Here is a 21,378-nt window from a genome sequence, read left to right as displayed (position 1 = left end):
TAAATAACGAACGAAGAAAAAAGTTCCAAAGCATAGTCTAAAAAGAAATCAAATTTGAAAAGTCTCAAACGGTATAGAAAAAACTCAAAAAAGAGAAGTCTCAAACGGTCTAGAAAAAAACTCAAAAAAGGGAAGTCTCAAAACGGTCTAGAAAAAACTCAAAAATTAGAAGTCTGAAAAGTTTTTTTTTATTCACACTCATTTATCCTCATCCAGTCTCACAACGTCTAACATATCCAAAACGAGACCACTCATCCAGTCTCACTAAGTCTAGCAAATCCAAAACCAGACCACTCAGTCAGTCACACTACGTCTAGCAAATCCTAAACCAGACCACTCATCCAGTCTCACTACGTCTAGCAAATCCGAAACCAGACCACTCAGTCAGTCTCACTACGTCTAGCAAATCCGAAACCAGACCACTCATCCAGTCTCACTACGTCTAGCAAATCCGAAACGAGACCACTCAGTCAGACTAGAACATCTTCAAATGAGTCTAAAGTGAGACGTCTCATGAATTTTTGATGAACTCCGATGAACAAAGGCTCGAAATACGTAGTCTCACGGCCATTCAAAAGTTTCGGTCTCAAAAAGGGTCTCAAATACGTTTTTTTTTTACCGGGGATGGACAATATGATTAAGCTTGCTTTAGAAAAAACAATAAATTCTTGTCTAAATGATGAACAGTGGACAATTGCCAGTCTTCCAATACAAAATGGAAGCCTCGGGATCAGAAAAATCAAAGATATCGCACTACCAGCATTTCTAGCTTCCGTCAATTCGGTGGCCGAACTCGTCAACATGATGCTTCCACAAATTTCGGATGAGTCGGTCATTGCAAGTTACATGGATAGCTTACGCTTGTGGTCAGCGATATATGACAACAACTTACCAGAAAACAAAATGATACAAAAAGCATGGGACATCATCTCCATTGAAAAAATCGTGAATTCATTACCGCTGTCAACCGAAGAGCAAAAAGCACGATACAACGCTTCAATTGCAAAGGAATCTAGTGCCTAGTTAACCGTATTACCATCACGACAAATTGGAAGTCTACTCGACAACAATACTTTTCGTATCTCGGTTGCATTGCGTTTAGGATGTGACATTTGCATACCACACAAGTGCAAATGTGGAGCCCAAGTGGACAAGAATGGAATTAACGGCCTGTCCTGTAAATATAGTGCTGGAAGACACACCTGTCACAGCGACATGAACAACATTTTGTGCAGAGGTCTTCGATCAGTCAATATCCTAGCAAGACTCGAACCGCAAATTTTCAGAGACAGTGGAAAAAGAGCAGATGGCGTTACTTTGGTCCCATGGTACAATGGTAAAATGCTCGTATGGGATGCTACGATAAGAGATACGCTCGCGCCTTCATACGTACATTCATCATCGTTAAGAACTGGCAGTGTGGCGCGACGAGGAGCAACAGAAAAATGTAATGACTACAAAAAAATCGTTGAAGATAATTACATCTTTTTACCTTTTTCATGTGAAACACTGGGACCATGGTGCGCGGAGGCTTTGGACTTTATTGGAAAATTGGGAAATCTTCTTAAAATGTCAACAGGAGAACCACGATCAAAGCAATACCTGACGCAACGCATAAGCCTCGCAATACAAAGGACAAATGAGGAGCTTATTTCCAAAAAGTACCAAATCCATTTGATTGCTCCGGAAAGCTCTGAGCCAAGTAAAAAGTTAATTGAAGTAAATAAAACTTTGGAATTCGGTTACTGTTGCATCATGAGGTTCTATTTAAGCTTTTCTTCCACAAAATACTTGCTTTCTTTCTGAAACAAGCGACCTCCATCAGCGAAATAGGTGGTTCCAAATATTTAATTGATTTTGACGCAAAACTTTTTCACTTATTGTGGTAAATTAACAGAACTTTGAAGATAATTAAGTTAACAGAGCTGTCAACGGTAACGACAGACCTTAATCTAAGATTTGCACGTATGGGTTACTTCGACCAAGGCTGTAAACTTTTCCACACAAATAAATTCAAGAAAATCGAATTTGTATGGCGTGATGAATTTACAGCCTTGACTTCGACACAATTTTTTATTCTTGTGAGGTGGCTACCAGTAAAGTTTTAATAACTCAACCTTTCTTTCATCATAAGTAAGTTGGTTGGTCCTAAAAAGTAGTTGAAGAAACCAAAATCAAAATCTATACCTTCCCTTATTTTTAACAAAATTTACTATTTTTGTCATTAACGCGAAAATAAAAGCGTCGTTCAATCGACTTAACAGTCATTTATTTTTTGATACTCGTCAAAGGGTTTCCACAACAATATAGTTCATTTAGAATGACTTTTGAAGTACTTAGGTGTACATTCAGAGTTACATTTTTACAACAATAAGAATCATGAATTGAATCAACTCATCATTACGAAGTGGTGAAAATCAAACAGACGATGCAAAATAATAATCGTAGGAGCCACTGAAAAAGTATACACAATGACTTTCTGTGTGTTGGTTTGTATAGGATAATAATATTTCACGATCCCACATTAGTGTGATGCACTACACATTTATCTAAACAATAGATAAATGGCGACAGGTTAAATTCAAAATTATATAAACCGATAACCGACGTGTCAGTTTTGGAACTAAATTATTTTGGTCGTTTTAATCCTTTGGCCGTAATAAAAATGAACGCGAACATATCTGACGAATTCCCTGAACATCCCGAAGAAACGAACAAACCAAGGAAGAAGAAAGTTAATAAGGCTAACTGGAAGAAAAATGTCGACAAGCTGAAAAGATATTCAGCAAAAGCAGAAAAACAACCAACGATCGCGTGTGCTCATAACAGCCACTTTTGCTCAGCTAAAAGGCTCCGTACTGACGATTTGTTACAATTTCATGCTGCATTTTGTTGTAACAAAGATGCTCGTGGCCAAAAGTCATTCTTGATGAACTATATTGATGTGAAAACGCCAGACAGACGAAGACCTGGCCAGGGGAAATCGGATCGTTCAACGAAAAACATCAGCAGCACCTTTCATATTCAAACAACAAAAGGCCCCGTGAAAGTTTGTCGAAAAACTTTCTTAAGCATTTTGAACGTTGGTCGACGGCAGGTCGAAAATGCTGCGAATGACAAATTAAATCTACGATTTTTCACTCCCGAGAGACGAGGAGGTGCTAGACAGCGAGCAGCGGTGGTATTACGTCGAGCTAAAGTTATTGCCCACATCAAAAAGTTTAAGTGCCGTAGCATTCATTACGGACGCAAAAAGGCCCCTCTGCGAAAATATCTGCCAAGCGAATTGAATGTGCGCAGAATGTGGATAATGTTTTGCGAGGAGGAACAGTCGGAGGAAACTGAAGATCAGTGTGACTATTATTACTACCATCAGGTTAGAATTTATACTCTCGTGCACATATCCATCTGAAAAGTATTTTTTTCTTATTAAGGTTTTTACGAGCACGTTCAATCTGGGCTTTGATAGCGTCAAAAAGGATACTTGTAACGACTGCATGGCACTATCCACAAAGTTCAAGGCAGCTACTGACATAAACGTTAAGAAACGTTTGATTGCTGAGCGAATGGTTCATGTATTCAAGGCGAACAAATTCTTCAAATGTCTGAATGAAAATCCACCCGAAACAATCAACCTCAACTTCGACCTCATGCAGAACCAGCCCGTGCCGAAAACCCAAATCAACCAGGCTTATTATTCCCGTCAGGTGTGGTACTACATACTTGGAATAGTAATTCACGCACCGACTAAAGAATTGAATCGTGACACAGCACATTTTTTTCGTTGGTTGGAAAGTGACGGTGGAAGAGGCTGTGACGAAATCAGCTCGTGTCTATGGGATTTCTTTGTCAAGTGTATAAGACCCATGTGCGTGGCGGACAATGTTAAAACAATTCGCATGTTCAGCGATAGCTGTGTTGGACAAAACCGAAACTACTGCATGCTGAACCTGTTTGGTGTGATTGCGTCGCAATTCGATTTGAAAGTAGAATGGTACTTTCCTGTGCGTGGCCATTCATACATGCCTGCAGATAGGGCTTTTGGACTAGTCGAAACGCAATTGCGAGATATGAGCACTGTGTTGTTGCCGGAGGAATATGACGAAGTATTTAGTCGAGTTGGTACTGTGCATGTACTCGGCAAAGACTTCAATTGGCTGAACTTTCAAAATTTGTCCGACAAGGCCACCGCAGCGAAAAAGACCTTCAAGATCAGCAGAGCGAAGAAGATATCGATTTATCCGGAAACCGGCCTAATAGGTGTTCGAGAAAGTTATATGGAACCACTGTGCAAACATTCCATAATGAAGAAAGGAATGACTTATCGAAACTTACTTCTTTCGCTAGCTGAAAAACCACGGAAAAATCATGTAAGTGATAAGAAGAAAAAGGATGTCGCAAATTTGTTGAAGGTGATGGGTCACGACCATACAGCACTTCCATTCTTCAACGAGATTTTAGAACTATCAAGCAGTGGCACAATGAGTGGCATAAATGACAATTCTATGTCAGATGCCAGCAGTGACAGTGATTCAAATTGATCCGTTTGTTCCTTTATCTTCGCTCGTCGAAGTGAATTTGCTTTAAATTAATTTTAAAAATTATTGGTGCTTGCAAATTGTAAATATTTTTAGCGGACTGGACTTTTATCTAAATTATTTGTTTTTAAATTAATGAATTAAATTTTAAATTTCTGTTATTCCTCGCGTTTTGACCAACTAAACACGACATTACAACTGCTACCTAGAGATGTGCGAGTCTGCCTTTTTCGAAAACCCGCCAGACCCGTGCCCGCCCGAATGCAGACTTTCAAACCCCGCAATTTTTCGACCCGAAACGAAAGCGTTTACGTGAAACCCGACCTGATCCGACCCGTTTGAATTATAGACCCGCCAGACCAGAACCAGTTCGGGTCGGGTTTAAAAGTCGGGTTGCCCGAAAATTCGGGCGGCCCGCACATCTTTACTGCTACCTAATATACGAATTACCTTAATAGCAGTGCCTTGAGAAGCTCTGCAGAATTTCTTAAAACTTTGTTGGTAAGGTAAGTAACCCTTCCCAAGTAAATGCAAAAATTTGCCGAATTGTCATACAATCGTAACATTATCTTCAAAGTTTTGGAAATTGACTGCAACAAAATGAAAAGTTACTATGCACAATCAATTCCATATTCGAAATAACTTATTTCATCGATAATGGCCGCTAATTTCAGCTGCAAAAATTATTTTGTGGTAGAAAATCTTCTATAGTACCTCAAAGATTTAACAGTAACCAAATCCCAAAGTTTTATTTAATTTTGAAATGACTCACTGTTGTAGAGAATAATAAACTGGATTTGGTACCTTTTGGAAATGAGCTCCTCAAATGCTGCCCGTATAATGGGAACATTTGTAAACGATGAACAGTTGGATGAAATATTTTATATTTTATCAAACGATATTTAATTTTAAGTTTGTTTAGTTTGATTTTATTAAAAATTTGCCAGGTTCATAATTTACTCTAGGTGTAACTTCTACGTTTTGTGTGTTCGGAAGCACCCTGTGGCCGCTAACCGATGTGTAACACGTTGTATCGATATAGAATTTTCCTGACATCAAAACCGTAGAACATTTATTCTGCATAAAATAATTTTTTCAGGTTCAAAAATCGGTACTCGAAAATATTTTTTGACTTTGGGGATATTTTACAACCACCCTTTGATGTCTCAAAAATCTGAAAAAGTTCTATAATGTAGGAAATTTAATTCTCTATCGATTCCAATAATAATATGACTAGATATTTTGTCTTATCTGGGCGAAAAGACTCGAAAACGAAAGTGCTGAACCCTGCACTTCCCCCCTCTTTTCTCGAAAACGACCAGGAATCCAGACATTTTGCGCCGCTCTCGTGGACACAGAATGTTCTCGACTATTAAAAGATGAAAACCTTTTATTCTTCAAAAACTAAAAGATGAAAACCTTTTATTCTTCAAAAACAACGTTTGAATGTGAATTCCAATACAAAAATTCAAAATATCGGATTCGACCGTTTTTTTTTGCAGCGCTGTCTACCACACTACTAAACGCATGGATTGTAAATGCCTTTCATTTGACGTATCACTTAAAAGTGTAGCGTTTAAATGTCCGGAGACATCTTCGAAAAACCAGACGAGCCGACTTTTTATCAGCTAGTATGAGGCAAAATTTTGGTAAACAAAAGAAATACGTAAAGCCGTATGGGGCAACGTATGGGGCGACAGGAAGTCGTCTCTGCCACATACGCCGTACAGAACTCGGCGCGCCTGCGAAAAACCCTAAATCATTTATTGGGCCTCAGCTTTGGAGGGGTCGACCTGAAATCAATCTTCAAACTTAGCCTATGTTTTAACATTACAAAAAGAATTTTAGAAATTGGATATGTTTTAGTCAAGTTATCGTGCAGACAGATGAATAGATGGACGAGCTTTTATTCGCTGATTTGGCATCTATACACAATCACAAAAGCCTTACTCATGCTCAAAACAAACGAGGCATTGAAAACGGGTTTTGGTCCTATTTTTCATGACGAAATTTTCGAAACTGCCAAATGAAGCTAGAACTTTTTCTATTCAAAATCGCGACTGCTGCATCTGTCAATGAAAACTAGGACCAAAACACGTTTTCAATGCCTCGTTTGTTTTGTGCATCATGGAGTCCAATTCGACGTGTTACAAACGTACCCGCAAACCTATATATACTATTAGAGATGTGCGGGCCGCCCGAAAATGTCGGGCTGTCCGAGTTTTTATCCGGCCCGACCGGGCTCGGGCTGGACGGGCTTTGATAATAGAAATATTCTGTTCGTGCGGGCTTTTCTAATTAGAGCCGGCCCAAGCACCGGGCCGGACGGGCTTTGAACTAAAAAGATTGGGCCACCCGAAAAAAAATTTAAAATGTAAAAATAATCTATATCTAAATTTATGACTACAAAAACGACGACGATTTCATCCAACCTTTTTTTTCGAAAATTGTGACTCATTTGACATAAAAAAAATGTTTAGGTTGTTATGTCCTGTGGATGAAATCTGCCACTTCATGTGGCCTTGGAACAGACATATAACACAATACTGACAATACTCCTTCTTGTTCTTATTAGAATAACTAGTACAGTTTGATGTGATATTTGTCATAATTTGTATTATTTTTTCTATACCATTGCGAATATTGTAAATTTGTGAAAAGGAAAATGCAACGTACCCGCAGAATTTTTCTTTTCACAAATTTGCAACTTCTTTGAAATTTTTCGTACGTTTCGTTAACATTCAGTTGTATACATACCAGTCAGTTGAACTCATTTGAACTTGTAGAATGTAATCAAATCATATCCGACTAACGTCTAATGCTACTTGAAAGTGCTACGATGGTATATTTGATACGTCTACTTTTTCAAGGTATTTTTCAAACAATTGAAAAAATTCGGGCTTGTTCGGACGGCCCAGAAAAAGCCCGGTCCGATCCGGCCGGGCTCGGATCGGGTTGGGCCACAAATTGGTCGGGCCAGTTTGGATCGGGCTTTAAAAGTGAATTTCGGGCCGGGCTTCGGGCCGGACGGGATTCAAAAAAACCTCGGCCCGCACATCTCTACTACGGGTCTAAAAATAAAACAAGAACACCAGCTGGTCATAAAAATTGCTTTCAACTAATTTTACGGTGGCACGACATTTGTATAAATTTATTTTTATCAACGCCATTAGTCGTATAAATTTATACGTCAGAGAGAGCTTTTTCCTCCTTTGTTACGATCTGTCAGTTTTCTATTTTGCGATTTACTATGGAAATGAAAACTAAAATCCACGCCATAAGTCGTATAAATTTATACGTCAGAGAGAGCTTTTTTCTCCTTTGTTACGATCTGTCTGTTTTTTTTATTTTGCGATTTTGTATAGAAATGAAAACTAAAATTGAGATATCTTTGCTGTTTTAAGTGGTTTTTCATATTTTTTTGGACTAAAATGTTTTAAAATGTGTTTGGAATCGATTGGCATTAACAGATTGTGTGAAAATATTTTGTTAATGTTAATCGATTCCAAACACATTTTGGTCCAAAAAAATATGAAAAACCACTTAAAACAGCAAAGATATCTCAATTTTAGTTTTCATTTCCAAACAAAATCGCAAAATAAAAAAACAGACAGATCGTAACAAAGGAGAAAAAAGCTCTCTCTGACGTATAAATTTATACGACTAATGGCGTGGATTATCTTTGCTGTTTTAAGTGGTTTGTGTGTTTGGAATCGATTGGCATTTAACCTTAAATTTAAAATATCAATTTGAAGAAAAGTCGGAAAACTCTTAATCGATTTGGAAAATTCGGAAAATCTAACTACGCCATAAAAAAAAACTTTGAACCTTTACCTTTAAAATGAGAAACCACACGTATCTTTCCGTTTCACACAGCCCTGTCAATAATTCGACAAAGACACCTCTGCATTTGAATGGGTGTGGAGGGGAAGGGTGAGGTGGAATTTTTTGTCTCTTCTTCAGAAAACTATTTCTTCAATGTCCCCGACAACTCGCTCGGTAAACGTTCATTGCGTTATCAACTACTTACAACTCGGATTGTAAGTTTTTAAAAAAGCAATCAACTTTCTCATTTTTTTATAATTTACTGAAAACTTAACCCTAACTTAAGTTAAGACGACAAGACACGTTCATATGGTCGATCAATCAAGTATAGAAAGATGTCATATATTGGCTTAGTTTGTTTAATTTAGTCCAAAGTAGTGAATGAGGAGGTTTGTGTACAGCTCGTGAGACCAATTCATTTTCATAACAACCTAACAACCTTAACAATTGCATTTTCATGCATATTGCCAGTTCATGCAGATGTTCATTCAATCTAGGAATTTTGGCAATTTCATTGAGCGATTTGGTAGATATGTATGAAATTGACTCTAGTTCTTCTAAAGTCAATTGCCAAACAGATGCACTTATTTTCAAAGATCTTACAGTTAACCAATTATATTATGACTATGGGATTGTAGGATGCATTACTTTTACATGCTACACACTCTCTACATTCAATTAAACCAACGATTTCAATTTCATTTTTGATTTTGTCGATTGGCACCATTTACATACAAGTAATTAGATGTCATTATCTGCACCATATACTTTGCGTGTCCAAGCAGCTAAAGAAGCCTAGGTAGCTCACATCTGACTTGATCACAAAGGCTGTAAGCAATTTAGAAGAGATTGTTTTGTGTACTATATGTACAGACGGAGAGCAATATGAACGTATTGTTTTTTTAAAACCATTAGTCAGGGACCGTATGTCGAACGTGAAACGGACCCATTGCAAGAAATGGTTAATGAAGTTGAAAGCGTTTTAGATAAACACAAAAATGTTTTATGCGATAATCCAACTTAATATAACTTAGAAAGTGGAAAATCAGTAATCTACAAGTGCCATTCCTGTATGTGTTGATAAAAACACACAAAGATCCAGACGAAGATGGTGAGATGAAAGCCCGCCCAGTAGCATCGAACACGAACGCTCCTACCGAAGCCATATCAAAGAAATTGTCGAAGATTTTCAACGCGATGCCACCCCCAAAGGAAAATATGTACTCAATGGTACTGATTTCGCAAGTCAGGTCAATGGAGAGAAAGTCAACAAGAACGAAGAGATGGGGTCGTATGGTGTCTCGTCTTTGTACCCCAGCATTCCAATAGATTTCTCAATCGAGCTGCTAATGTATTGGTTGATAAGAAATGGTGTGGTACTTCCCCTCGCAATGGCATATGAGGAACTCACCAGAGCAGAACGTATTCCAGTTTAGAGGCCGTTTCTTTTTCCAGTTCGAGGGTGCCTGCATCGGTAACTCTTTATCATGTTTCATCGCAAATCTATTTATGTGTCATTTTGAAACTAGTATGGAAAATCACCCGTAATTTCCTAGATTTTACCGGCGATATATTGATGACATTTTCGCCATCCAGAATCGAAGGAGCAATTAGGTTCACGATTGAGCGGCAAAATAACGGGAAAATTCCTTTCCTCAGCACCATGTGCGAAATAGTGGATGGTAAAGTGACAATCGACGTTTACCGGAAACCCACACACACAATGCGTCACCAGTGATTCATATCATCACATGAGGCACAAAGTAGCAGCATATCACTCGATAGCACATTACATGTTCAGTTTGCCCCTGACCGATGAGAAAGTCAACGCTGAAACATCCAAAATTGTTGAAATCGGTGTGGTAAACAGTTTCGAAGAAGGTGCTATTACGGACATCATCGACAAACATCGAAAGAAGAAACTGCTGACGGAATTTTCTTTTTTCTACAATGATCCATCGGAGGTAACATCGAAAAGAGTGGGCGTCAAACATTTCCCGAAAGTATCCAAATTGTTGAAACCAGTCTACAGAAAGGTGAACATGGAATTGGTGCATCGGAACGAAGGTTCGGTGAAAGACCTTTTGGGATCTACTAACGACTCTCCACTCGATTTACACAAATCTGGCATTTACCGTATACAGTGGAATTTAACTGTGGACGCTCGTACTATGGGATGACGATCCGTAAGTTGTTCATACGTTTCAATACACATGTGAAAACGGCTAATTGGAAAAACAAGACGGCAGTAGGGCAAACACATCTTTAGTTCTAAGCATGAAATACACATAAGCGAACTTGAGTTGATCAAGACTGTCCACCAAACATGGAAAATAGAATATTATGAGGTGATATGTATTCACCGGCATAAACATGAGAATCTTCTCAATGTGGATGATGGAAACATCAAGTCACCCCTTCTCAATTTGTTTTTCCTGGAGAGAAGAGTCGATGTAAATGTGATCGACCTCACGGATGTTACGCCTGATTCAAGCTTGAGCGAAGTTTTTTATGATTGTGAATGAAGATGAGAGCAAGAACTAATATGTGATTTGTCTTGTATAGAGATTTTGTTTCGACATTTTATGACGTAGGTTGTATTCATTATTTCAAATGTTTGTATGAATATGATCTGATTTGATTTTGTTAATTGATTTCCTGTCAATGTAAGTAATTTCTGTTTCGTGGTTTACTGGTTTTTTGCGAATTTCGCATGTATTTTTGTATAGAAATCAGAAACTCAAGTAAAATATAGAAATAGAAAAATGTGTCGGTTTTCAAAATTCCTTGTGTGCAGTTTGAATTATAATGTAGACCTATAAACATCAGTCTTTTGATTTGACATAAATTAATTGAACTTGAGAAACCGATATCAAACATATGGATGAAAATATTTCGAAGTTCATTACTGAGCCAATTTAATGTGGTCAGGATTATGGCGACAAATTATTCAGTCAACTCGACATGTGCAGAGTAGAATTTGTTATGATCTGCAATTACTAGAATTTTACGAATTGACATATTAAAAAATTATTCTCGCCCCCCATGACAAAAACACAAGTCGGCGGCTCTGCTGTGGTTCGGAATTCAGGTAAAGACTGTGGTCAACACTCACCAACCCGCACTGGCCCGCATGAACTTTCATGGCTAAATACTCATTGGGAGTCCTACATCCTGTATAATTATATATATGACAATACTCCCTAATTAAATATCAATAACGTTCTCAATTACTTAAGGTTTCGCAACTTACGAATCGCAGGTTTAATCAACATTCAAATTTTCTCACACCTTATGCTGATAATATCGTTCTGGATTTTTAACGATCCTAACGTTTTTTTTTTGACAATAATATCGTACCAAGCGATATTGACCGTGTAAAAATGTCGCCCGCTTAATTTTTTTGCTTGAATTACCCAATTATTGCAAACACAAAGAGTTCCTGAGGATCAAACGGGAAATCCGATGTAAAATTTGTAGCAAACATTGCGGTTACGGTGTCAGCTTTTTGAAACCATACTGCTAACAATCTAAATACAGTTGCACCACAAACTGCTGCAAAAAAACCACGCCAATAGTTTCGAACTGCAAAGTAGGTGGTTGTTACTTCAATACTAAATAACACACCTACAATAAAAATGTTTTTGGTATTTATTCATTTTTTTTATATTAAAATTGTAGTGTCTCAAACCCCCTACAGGTGCAGCAAAACAAGAACCAACTCCAACAGCGCAAGCAGCAGCTAACATTTCAGAATTTCTTGATTCATTTTCGTATATTCCTTGAAACGATGTCACCATCTTGCTAAGCAATTGTGCTACTATACTTGCAATATGCACAAAAGGTCCCTGAAAATATTATTTTTTTAAAAAAAAAATGCCGTGAATACCCTTGAATAGAATGAGATGATGCAACGGGACCGAAAAAGACAATTTTGGATTTGATCGGATTTTCATCTCTACGTATAAAAAATGTCGGTTCCTTCGGGCTACAACTCACGATATTACCTAAAATCAATCGTCCGAAGCAGATATGTACGGTGGAGTTGATACACGGTATTACGAAACGTTCTCAATTATAAACTTTGCTTAGTGAAAGGTCACAATAATTTTCAGACTTCTAATAACAAGCGCCTCGTTTGTAAGAGTCCAACGTTATTTGTAACCACACAAGTATACTATGTTTGAAAATGTGTGAAATGTTATGTAAAACGTAATTCTGTGTAACCATTTTTTTGTTAATTCCGTAATTTTTTTATCGATTTTGATGAAATCTGTTTTAATCGATGGACCGTGTTGGGATAAGGATCTGGAAACTATTTCAGAAGAACAGAATTGTACTATGTTGTTATATAATTTACAATTTAATGTGTTATTCCCTTGACTGAAAGTGGTGAAAATAGTGAAAAATGTAGGATCCCAAAATTATATCTATTTGACACGTGGGGCCCAATATTTTTTGATATTTGATAATTACAATTAACAATCAGCATGATATACCTAAAATTGCATATACACCACAGTGAGTATATAGTATTAAAACAAGGCATCAGAACAGTCGGAGCGTTTGCTGCGACTTAGCCCCGTACGATTCGTAATCCTATTTCGTCCGTAACCATAATACGTCCGTAACCATAATACGTCTACAATCCTCTGATGCGTCTGTTACCAAAATGCAAGTCAAGTTGGGTATGGTCAAATTTACTGAAAGTGTTCATTTTTAAAATTGCGCATAGCTCAATTACGAAAGCCCGTTATAGTGCAAATATACATCATATTGCATCATACAATTCTATTTATACATCTAAACATTTTTCTTCCCTTCTCCTATTCCTTTTCTTATTAATTTTCTTCGTCATAAAATCAAACCATAAAATATGCAATCATCCACTCATCGTGTGCATCTATCAGCATACATCCATTCATTTCATAAACCACGCATTTAATCTGCTATGCACCTTGTTTACCCTTATTACATTTACTATGATTCAGATATACCGAATTATGTAAGAAATATAAAATGTTATGCAAGCGTCATGCGAACAGAAGATTTGTAAAACATATGAAGGGAAGTGTTTTGTTAAGAAACGATGCATTATACAATAATCATTCACAGTAACAATATCTAAGTGGAAACATGTAACTAAAATATTTCAAAGTGTTTGAATTAAAATTAAATAAACGTTGAGTCTGAATAAAATAAATTTGGTTTGAATTACTAACGAATCTGCGTACAATAAATAATATTAAATATATATCACCGTACGAAGTACCTCTCAAATAAAACCAACAATTTATGACAAATTTTTTTGCCAACTTTCCATTGGGTATTCAATTACCTCAAATTATTGGTATTGGTATTGGTATTCAATTACCACAAAGCGGCCTTAGTCGAACACCGCCAAAGACTGTCCCAAGCCAGTTTGAAAAAGAGTGGATGGAATGAAGTTTAACGAGGACGTAGCAGTAGATAAGATAGGATTAGATAGATCAATCTTAAGGCTGAATGAATCGTGAGCTGGAAGCCGAAAGAATTGGGGTTAAGGGACCAACGTTGAGGCGAAACAACACGATCAGGAAGCCCAAGGATAGAACGATCCCAGAATTCTTATTAGCTACTAGGTTAAGCTTTAGATGGACGTTCTTTAAAGGACGCCAATAACCTTTTGCTCAGATAGGTTAAAAAGAATGGGCAAAGCTTTATGGAAAAGAATGTTCAAAAAGAGTAACACTACCCCGTCGGGCACTGTGCACTTTGATAGGCACTGTGGTCCCGGAACGTGCAGAAATGTGCGGGTCAGAGCTCGGGGATTACCGGGGGCGAGCAAAGTAAAGCTTTCATACTCACCAACCCGCAGTAGCAAGCGTGGTGTTTTAATGCTAAAAACCTTCAAACGAAGCCACAACGAACTATACATTGCCACATATAATGCCAGAACATTGTCGTCAAGACAAAAAATGCAAGAAATGGAAGAAGAGCTAGAAAAGATAAAATGGGATGTTGTGGGAGTGAGCGAAGTGAGAAGACCTGGAGAGGAATGCCTGAAATTACAATCAGGGCATACATTCTTCTATCGAGGAAGTGACAGTCAGATGCTGATGCACGGTGTCGGATTGTTCATACATAAACGATGGTCGGATCGCATAACTCACACGAAAAGCATATCCGATCGAGTGATATACGTAAGCCTGAAGATAAATAACAGATACAGTGTCAAATTAATTCAGGTTTACGCACCCACGTCCACCCATGATGACGAAGAAGTAGAAAGATTCTATGAAGATGTCGATAAAGCTCTGGACGAAAACCCATCACATTACCAATATCTAATCGGTGATTTTAATGCGAAGCTGGGAAAACGAGAAGAAGACTCCGAAGTTTCTATTGGTAGTTTTAGCAACGACCAAAGAAATGAGCGTGGAAATACTCTACTCAACTTCCTACAGCAACACAATTTGTACGCAATGAATTCATTTTTTGCCGGAAAGCCTCAACGGAAATGGACTTGGGCTAGTGCAGATGGTGTAACGAAAAATGAGATCGATTACATCATAACTGGCTGTAAGTCAACCGTTAAGAACGTTACGGTCCTAAACAATTTTTCAACCGGTAGTGATCACCGAATGGTTCGTGCAAGAGTCACGTTAAATACCAGATTTCAAAGATCACAACTAGTTCAAAAAAGTGAAAGGATTGACGTACAAAGGCTTTACACACCAAATGAAGAATTTGCTACGAAAATGACTGCCGAATTAGATAACGTCAATCAATGTGAAACATTGGACGAATTGAATACCAAAATCGTCGATACCATAATGGGTTTCATGAAATCCAAATGCAAATCCGTCCAAGGGAAAGAATCAAAACTCAGCAGAGAAACATTAGACCTGATCGCAAGCAGAGCAGAGTTGGTAAAAAACGGAGGACGAGATTCGGTGGAATACCGGAACCTGTCTAAAAGTATCAACAAAGCAAGGAGATCAGATGAAAGAAAATATAATGTCCAATTGGCTCAAAACATAATTGAAGCTAACTGCAATATGAAAGTCCTACGGAGAAAAATGACAAACGCCAAAAAAGAAATCTTCAAATTACGAGACAAAACAGGAACGATCCAAACGGATCGAAATGCGATATTAAACATTGCAACAGAATTTTATGAGAATTTGTTTTCTTCAGCAAGACAGAGTCCAACGGAAGAAACCGAAGATAGACCAATAATAAGAAACGTGGGATCGGAGGATATGCCCGACATAACTGTTGATGAAGTCAAGGCCGCAGTAGCCGAGATGAAAAACAAAAAGTCTCCCGGAGAAGATGGTGTTCCAGTGGAAGCCATTAAACTGGGTGGAGACTCCTTATTAAAGGCAATCACGGCTTTGTTTAATCAATGTCTCCAATGGGAAGAAGTACCAGAAGCCTGGGAAAATGCGGTAATTACATTGCTGCATAAAAAAGGAGACATAACAAAGCTGGAAAATTACCGGCCCATAAGCCTATTGTCAACACTCTACAAGTTGTTTATGAAAATCATTACGAAGAGGAACACTAACAAGTTCGACTTCTACCAACCTGTTGAACAAGCTGCTTTCAGATCTGGTTTCAGCACAAACGACCATTTGCAGGTGATGAGAACGCTTATTGAGAAGTGTCGTGAATACAACATCGACATAGTCTTGCTATTCATAGACTTCGAAAAGGCTTTCGATTCAGTGGAAACATGGTCGATATTGGACGCATTAGACGAATGTAGAGTAGACTCAAGGTACTCCAACACAATTCGATATGTGTACAAAAATGCTACTTCATGTATAAAACTTCATAAGAGCACGGAGAAATTCAGAATCGGCCGAGGTGTAAGGTAAACTGGAGTAAAATGGGAATAAAGATAAATGGAGAGTACCTGAGCAATCTCCGCTTCGCTGATGACATTGTACCGCTAGCAGCGAATCTAGGTCAGGCTCAGCTTATGCTACAACAGTTAAGTGAAGAGGCAAGCAAAGTTGGCCTCAAGATGAACTTATCGAAAACAAAAGTCATGACCAACATCGGGGACGATAGAGAGATCAAAATTGGTGACACTGTCATTGAACGAGTCGACAGCTATGTATATCTAGGACATAAACTGAAATTAGGTCTGGACAACCAAACTGCAGAAATAAGACGTAGGATTGGTCTTGCATGGGCAGCGTTCGGAAAACTCAGACTAATTTTCAAAAGCAAAATGAATAATAGTCTGAAACGCAAAGTTTTCGACACTTGTGTCCTTCCAGTGCTCACTTATGGAGCGGAAACGTTAACTTTAACGAAAGCATCCGAAGATAAATTGAGAGTGACACAAAGAGCCATGGAACGGAGTATGATTGGAATAACACTCAGAGACAGAATGACGAATCAATGGATTCGACAACAAACCAGGGTCGTTGATGTCATGGAAAGAATAGCATCTCTGAAATGGAGCTGGGCGGGACATATTGCAAGAAGGACAGACGAACGTTGGACCAAAAAGATCATGAACTGGCGACCATATAAAAGACGAGCTAAAGGTAGACCACCAGAGAGATGGACAAACGGAATTAAGAATATTGCAGGTACAAACTGGCAGCAAATGGCAATGGATCGTACGAAATGGAAAGAAGTTGGAGAGGCCTACATCCAGAAGTGGATAGAAACAGGCTGAAAAAGAAGAAGAGAAGAAGAATCGGGGAAAAAAGAATTTTGAAAAAAGGTTGTGATTTACTCAAGCTAGAGGGGTCACAGACGGACGGACGGACATTTTTTTTATTGCGGATTCGTCATCTATGAACATAACCAAATGCTTTGCCCTTACTGTCTGCTTCCAATTCGAAGTGTTACAAACGGCATATTAATCTTATAAGCCCCTGGTACTTCGTACGGGGCTAAAAAGTCAAGCAAACCAAACAATAGGCATCTCCGACGAGTCGTAATTCACACTAGTCATTGTATCTAATTGTAATGTTAAGAGCGCTCACCCCTTGGCAAATTTCTAGCCAACATTTGTGCGCAACAATATTCGTTTTCTGATGATTTCTCTGAACCAAAATTTTTTTGTTTCGCATGTACCTCGAGTAAATTTCATCCGATTTTCATAATTTTTGTTTTATTTGTAAGGTAATCAAACACCGAATAGAACTGTATGAAACAGTGATTTTCCGCACTTCCCAGCTGGTATATAGTGTACAAAAATGAAAAACTAAGAATGTATTATGTATGTCTATCGCTTTCATGTGTTTACTTACTTCTTTTCCAAGAGGCATACCACTTCCTAATGTAGCTGTAAGCCCAATAACTTTTGCTACTAAAGTTTTAAAAGTAAGATATTCTTTTAATGCAACACCACGCAAAATCGTTTTCATTTCTGGTATCCCTGAACCTAAAAACCAAAATTATAAGAAATAAATTAAAAAAACAAAACAAATTGAAAATGATTACCAATGCTCTGAGGGGCTACCAAATGCACAAATCCAGCAGAAAATAGTATCAAACAAATTGGTAGAGACACCCACGCAAAATATTGAGCCACTGGTTGAGTTGTTAGGTCTCTATACAACCACACTCTTGCTTCAAATTTCAAAAGTTTTATCAATTTTTTAAGTCAGAAGCAGTGAAATTTCAGCATGAAATTGCTTCAGCTGTTTTTCAACTGACCCACACATACAATCAAAACTGATTTTTCATCACACGAACTACGAAAATTGTAATTTTCGGTTCCCAAACGGGAAATTGACTACACACCCTCAAAGGAATTGCTTGAGTATCCGGTAAATAATTGGAATTGATGGAATTGACCGGAATTGATGGAATTGACCGGAATTGATCGGAATTGGCAGGAATTGATAGGAATTGAAAGTAAATGAGAGTAAATGCTGATAAGTGTGATTATCGGAAAGAAGTACCAGCGAATGCAAAACCACATTATTTCCTTTTAGTTTTAATTTTAAAAGCTCCCGCACAATATAACAGTGTTGATCAGTTCCATTTTAGAACAGAGGATTCTTGTGAGTCAGATACGGAAGAGTTTGAACCGCAACAAACAAGTGAATATTCGTCGGAGGAATGTTATGCTGGGGCATTGCCGATGCAAAATGCTCCAGTTTCAAACCAAATTTACAAAAAAATGCATCACCGACAATATCATCTATTCCATCAACTTTTCAAAAGCCTAAAATCTTACGATGTCGATCACTTGAACGAAACGAAAAATTGAGTGCTTTGGCTTTTGCTGACATGTGCTGAACAAATCCATTTCCTGTCGAGGTACGAACAACGTTTTGTGCATCGGACAACTGAAATATACAAAACACAGCAATTTACTTGAAAACATACACACTTCACATTCACCATATTAATCAATCGTATAGTCATGGAAAAATTCATGTAATTTCTTTCCCGCACCATAAATCGTAAAGAAATGAAGTTTTTTTCATGCCTTGGGCATAAATTACGGAATTTTACTCGTAACTTAGACCCTCAGCATGAAATAGTACATTGAATGACAAGGCGCGAAAGTAAAAAAATTCAACCGTGTGCGAGACAAACACAATTGCAGCGTTTTAATGAAAGGAAAAACATTAAATATTTGAGTCCAGCAAGTACCAATTAACAGGACAAATGATTTTCGAAAGACTATTGGTTTTTGCTGTGTAATCAAGTCACCGATTGCCCTTAAAAATTTTCCGTTGATTACATTTTTTTTTCAGATAACAGTAGTCATATTGAATGATTGCAAAACGTAATGGAAAAGCTACTTAGACTATACGCGTCGTTCCACATACATAGAAAACATAGTAAAGGAAAGAAAAATGATCTGACAGTATATCTGTCTCACTCTAACCAACACTCTAACACGGCCAAAACTTATTCTGAAAGGTCTAAAAAATACGGGTCAAATATTTAAGCTCCGGATAGGTCTGGCACCATATAAAATGAGCTTATCACAGCACTCACAAAAAAACTACCCTAATTTGCAATGAGTATATGAAACAAAACTTTGATATCTTTGGTCTTGTATTACTTTATTTCAGCAAATTTGAGATTTTATATAAACAATAGTCCGCGTAGCTCCAATTTGATTCAATCAATTTGAAGGAGCTACCAAAAAGGAGCTATGCACAAATGCGAATAGTCTACACTTGTCAGAGTTGTTATTCGTCCTTAAGTGCAAATAGTCACTTCGATTATTAAAAAAAAACACAACACCGTCAACGGGCTTTCATTCTTCGTCTAACTGACTGACTTCAGGTTAATCAGATCAGGTTCAGGTTAAACCTGATATTTTTATTCAGGTCAGGTTCAGGTCGAACCTAAAATTATTATTCAGGTTCAGGTCAGATTCAGCTCAAGCTATTTCAGGTTCAGGTCAGGTCAGGTCAAACCTGAAGTTTAAAAATCAAGTTCAGGTCAAGATCAGGTTCAGGTCAACCTGAAATAAAACAGGTCAGACCTGACCTGTTCCGAGCATTACTATTGGTTTCTTAAAAATATTGATGAAATGTTCGAGTCGATGCTGTCAAGTTAATAAACGACGTGAAATTTGTGCACAACCAGGCAGGATTCGAAATAAGAAATTTCAAATCCAATTCGAAAGAAGTTCTGTCAGCCATTGGGGAGCCAATCGAATCGAGTAAGGTGGACTTGGAGGCGGGTGACACAAGTATTGAACGTGTTCTTGGAATGTTTTGGGACACTGGATCCGATTGCTTCAAGTTTTCGTTAAAATATACGAAAATTCCTAAAGAAACTCTAGATGGAAAAACAATGCCGACAAAGAGACAACTGCTAAGCCTAGTCATGTCTTTGTACGATCCGCTTGGTCTTATATCATACTACACCATACACGCCAAATGTTTGCAACAAGACGTCTGAAGATCAAAAGTTGGCTGGGACGAAAGAATTCCCATTGGTTTGGAAGATAAATGGAAACGCTGGATAGAAATATTACCACATTAGTCGAACAACTGAAAATACCCCGATGGTGTTCAACAAAATTAGCATCCGAAACCAATCAAGAATTGCATATTTTTGTCGACGCTGGAGACGACGCATTCGCTGCAGTAGCCTACTTGAGATTAAACGACGAAAAAGGTGTCGAATGCTCGTTAATCGGTTCGAAAGCTCGAGTAGCACCGCTCAAGTACCTTTCCGTTCCCCGAAAAGAATTGATGGCTGCCCTACTGGGTTCCCGACTAGGCAATTGCATCGAAAACGGACTAGGAATGAAAATCAGTAAAAGAGTAATATGGAGTGATTCGGTCACTGTTTTGACATGGTTACAATCCGAACACAAACGCTACTCACAATTCGTCGCTCATCGAGTGGGCGAAATTCTGGAAAATACAAACTTGTACGAGTGGCACTGGGTGCCGTCCAAAATGAATGTTGCAGACGAAGCAACAAAGTGGGCACAACAACCAACTTTCGATGCAACAGAACGATGGTACGTCGGTCCACGATTTTTACAAAATCCTGAAAGTGCATGGCCAGCAAACAAGGTGATTATGTCAAACAGTAAATGTAAATTAGAAGAGATGAAAGCTTCCTTCTCGCATTTTAAACTCATCATTTCACCGATCGTCGATCCACAAAAATACTCCACTTGGAAACGATTAGTACGAGCAGTTGGGAAAGCGAAAAGAATTGCAAAATGGATGGTTAACACAAAATGACTTGATGGAATCCGAAAGACGCTTGATTAGCCAAGCACAATGGCAAGGATTTACCGATGAAATGGTAATTTTAAAACGAGATCAGTCGCTTAACCCGAAGAAAAGAAAACCAATTGATAAAGGAAGTCCAATAGCAGACTGCACACCGTATTTGGACGAATTTGTCCTTCTTCGAGTTAAAGGAAGAATTGACTCGGCAACAACAGTGTCAGAGGACGCAAAACGACCAATGATCCTGCCGAAGGACAACCAGATAACCAAGCTGATTGTGAACCAATTCCACACGAAATTTCAACACCAAAATCATGAAACGGTTATCAATGAAAATT

The 21,378-nt window shown here is 38.0% G+C and overlaps 1 protein-coding gene across 5 annotated transcripts in view; it reads right to left on the bottom strand.

Annotated features, from left to right (window-relative positions):
- LOC119067041 (chloride channel protein 2) overlaps nt 1–21,378 on the bottom strand; it is a 228,147-nt gene that overhangs the window by 74,477 nt on the left and 132,292 nt on the right. For all 5 annotated transcript variants that reach the window (XM_037169782.1, XM_037169784.1, XM_037169783.1 and 2 more), the window contains 4 exons: nt 17,817–17,945; nt 17,624–17,757; nt 12,055–12,211; nt 11,780–11,990 (listed from right to left, as the gene is read on the bottom strand). In XM_037169782.1, the coding sequence (XP_037025677.1) occupies nt 11,780–11,990; nt 12,055–12,211; nt 17,624–17,757; nt 17,817–17,945 (631 nt within the window). The remainder of the gene's footprint in view (nt 1–11,779; nt 11,991–12,054; nt 12,212–17,623; nt 17,758–17,816; nt 17,946–21,378) is intronic.

Source organism: Bradysia coprophila, assembly GCF_014529535.1.
Source record: "Bradysia coprophila strain Holo2 chromosome X unlocalized genomic scaffold, BU_Bcop_v1 contig_117, whole genome shotgun sequence".
Taxonomy (NCBI): domain Eukaryota; kingdom Metazoa; phylum Arthropoda; class Insecta; order Diptera; family Sciaridae; genus Bradysia; species Bradysia coprophila.
This window is presented reverse-complemented; position numbering and strand designations above follow the sequence as displayed.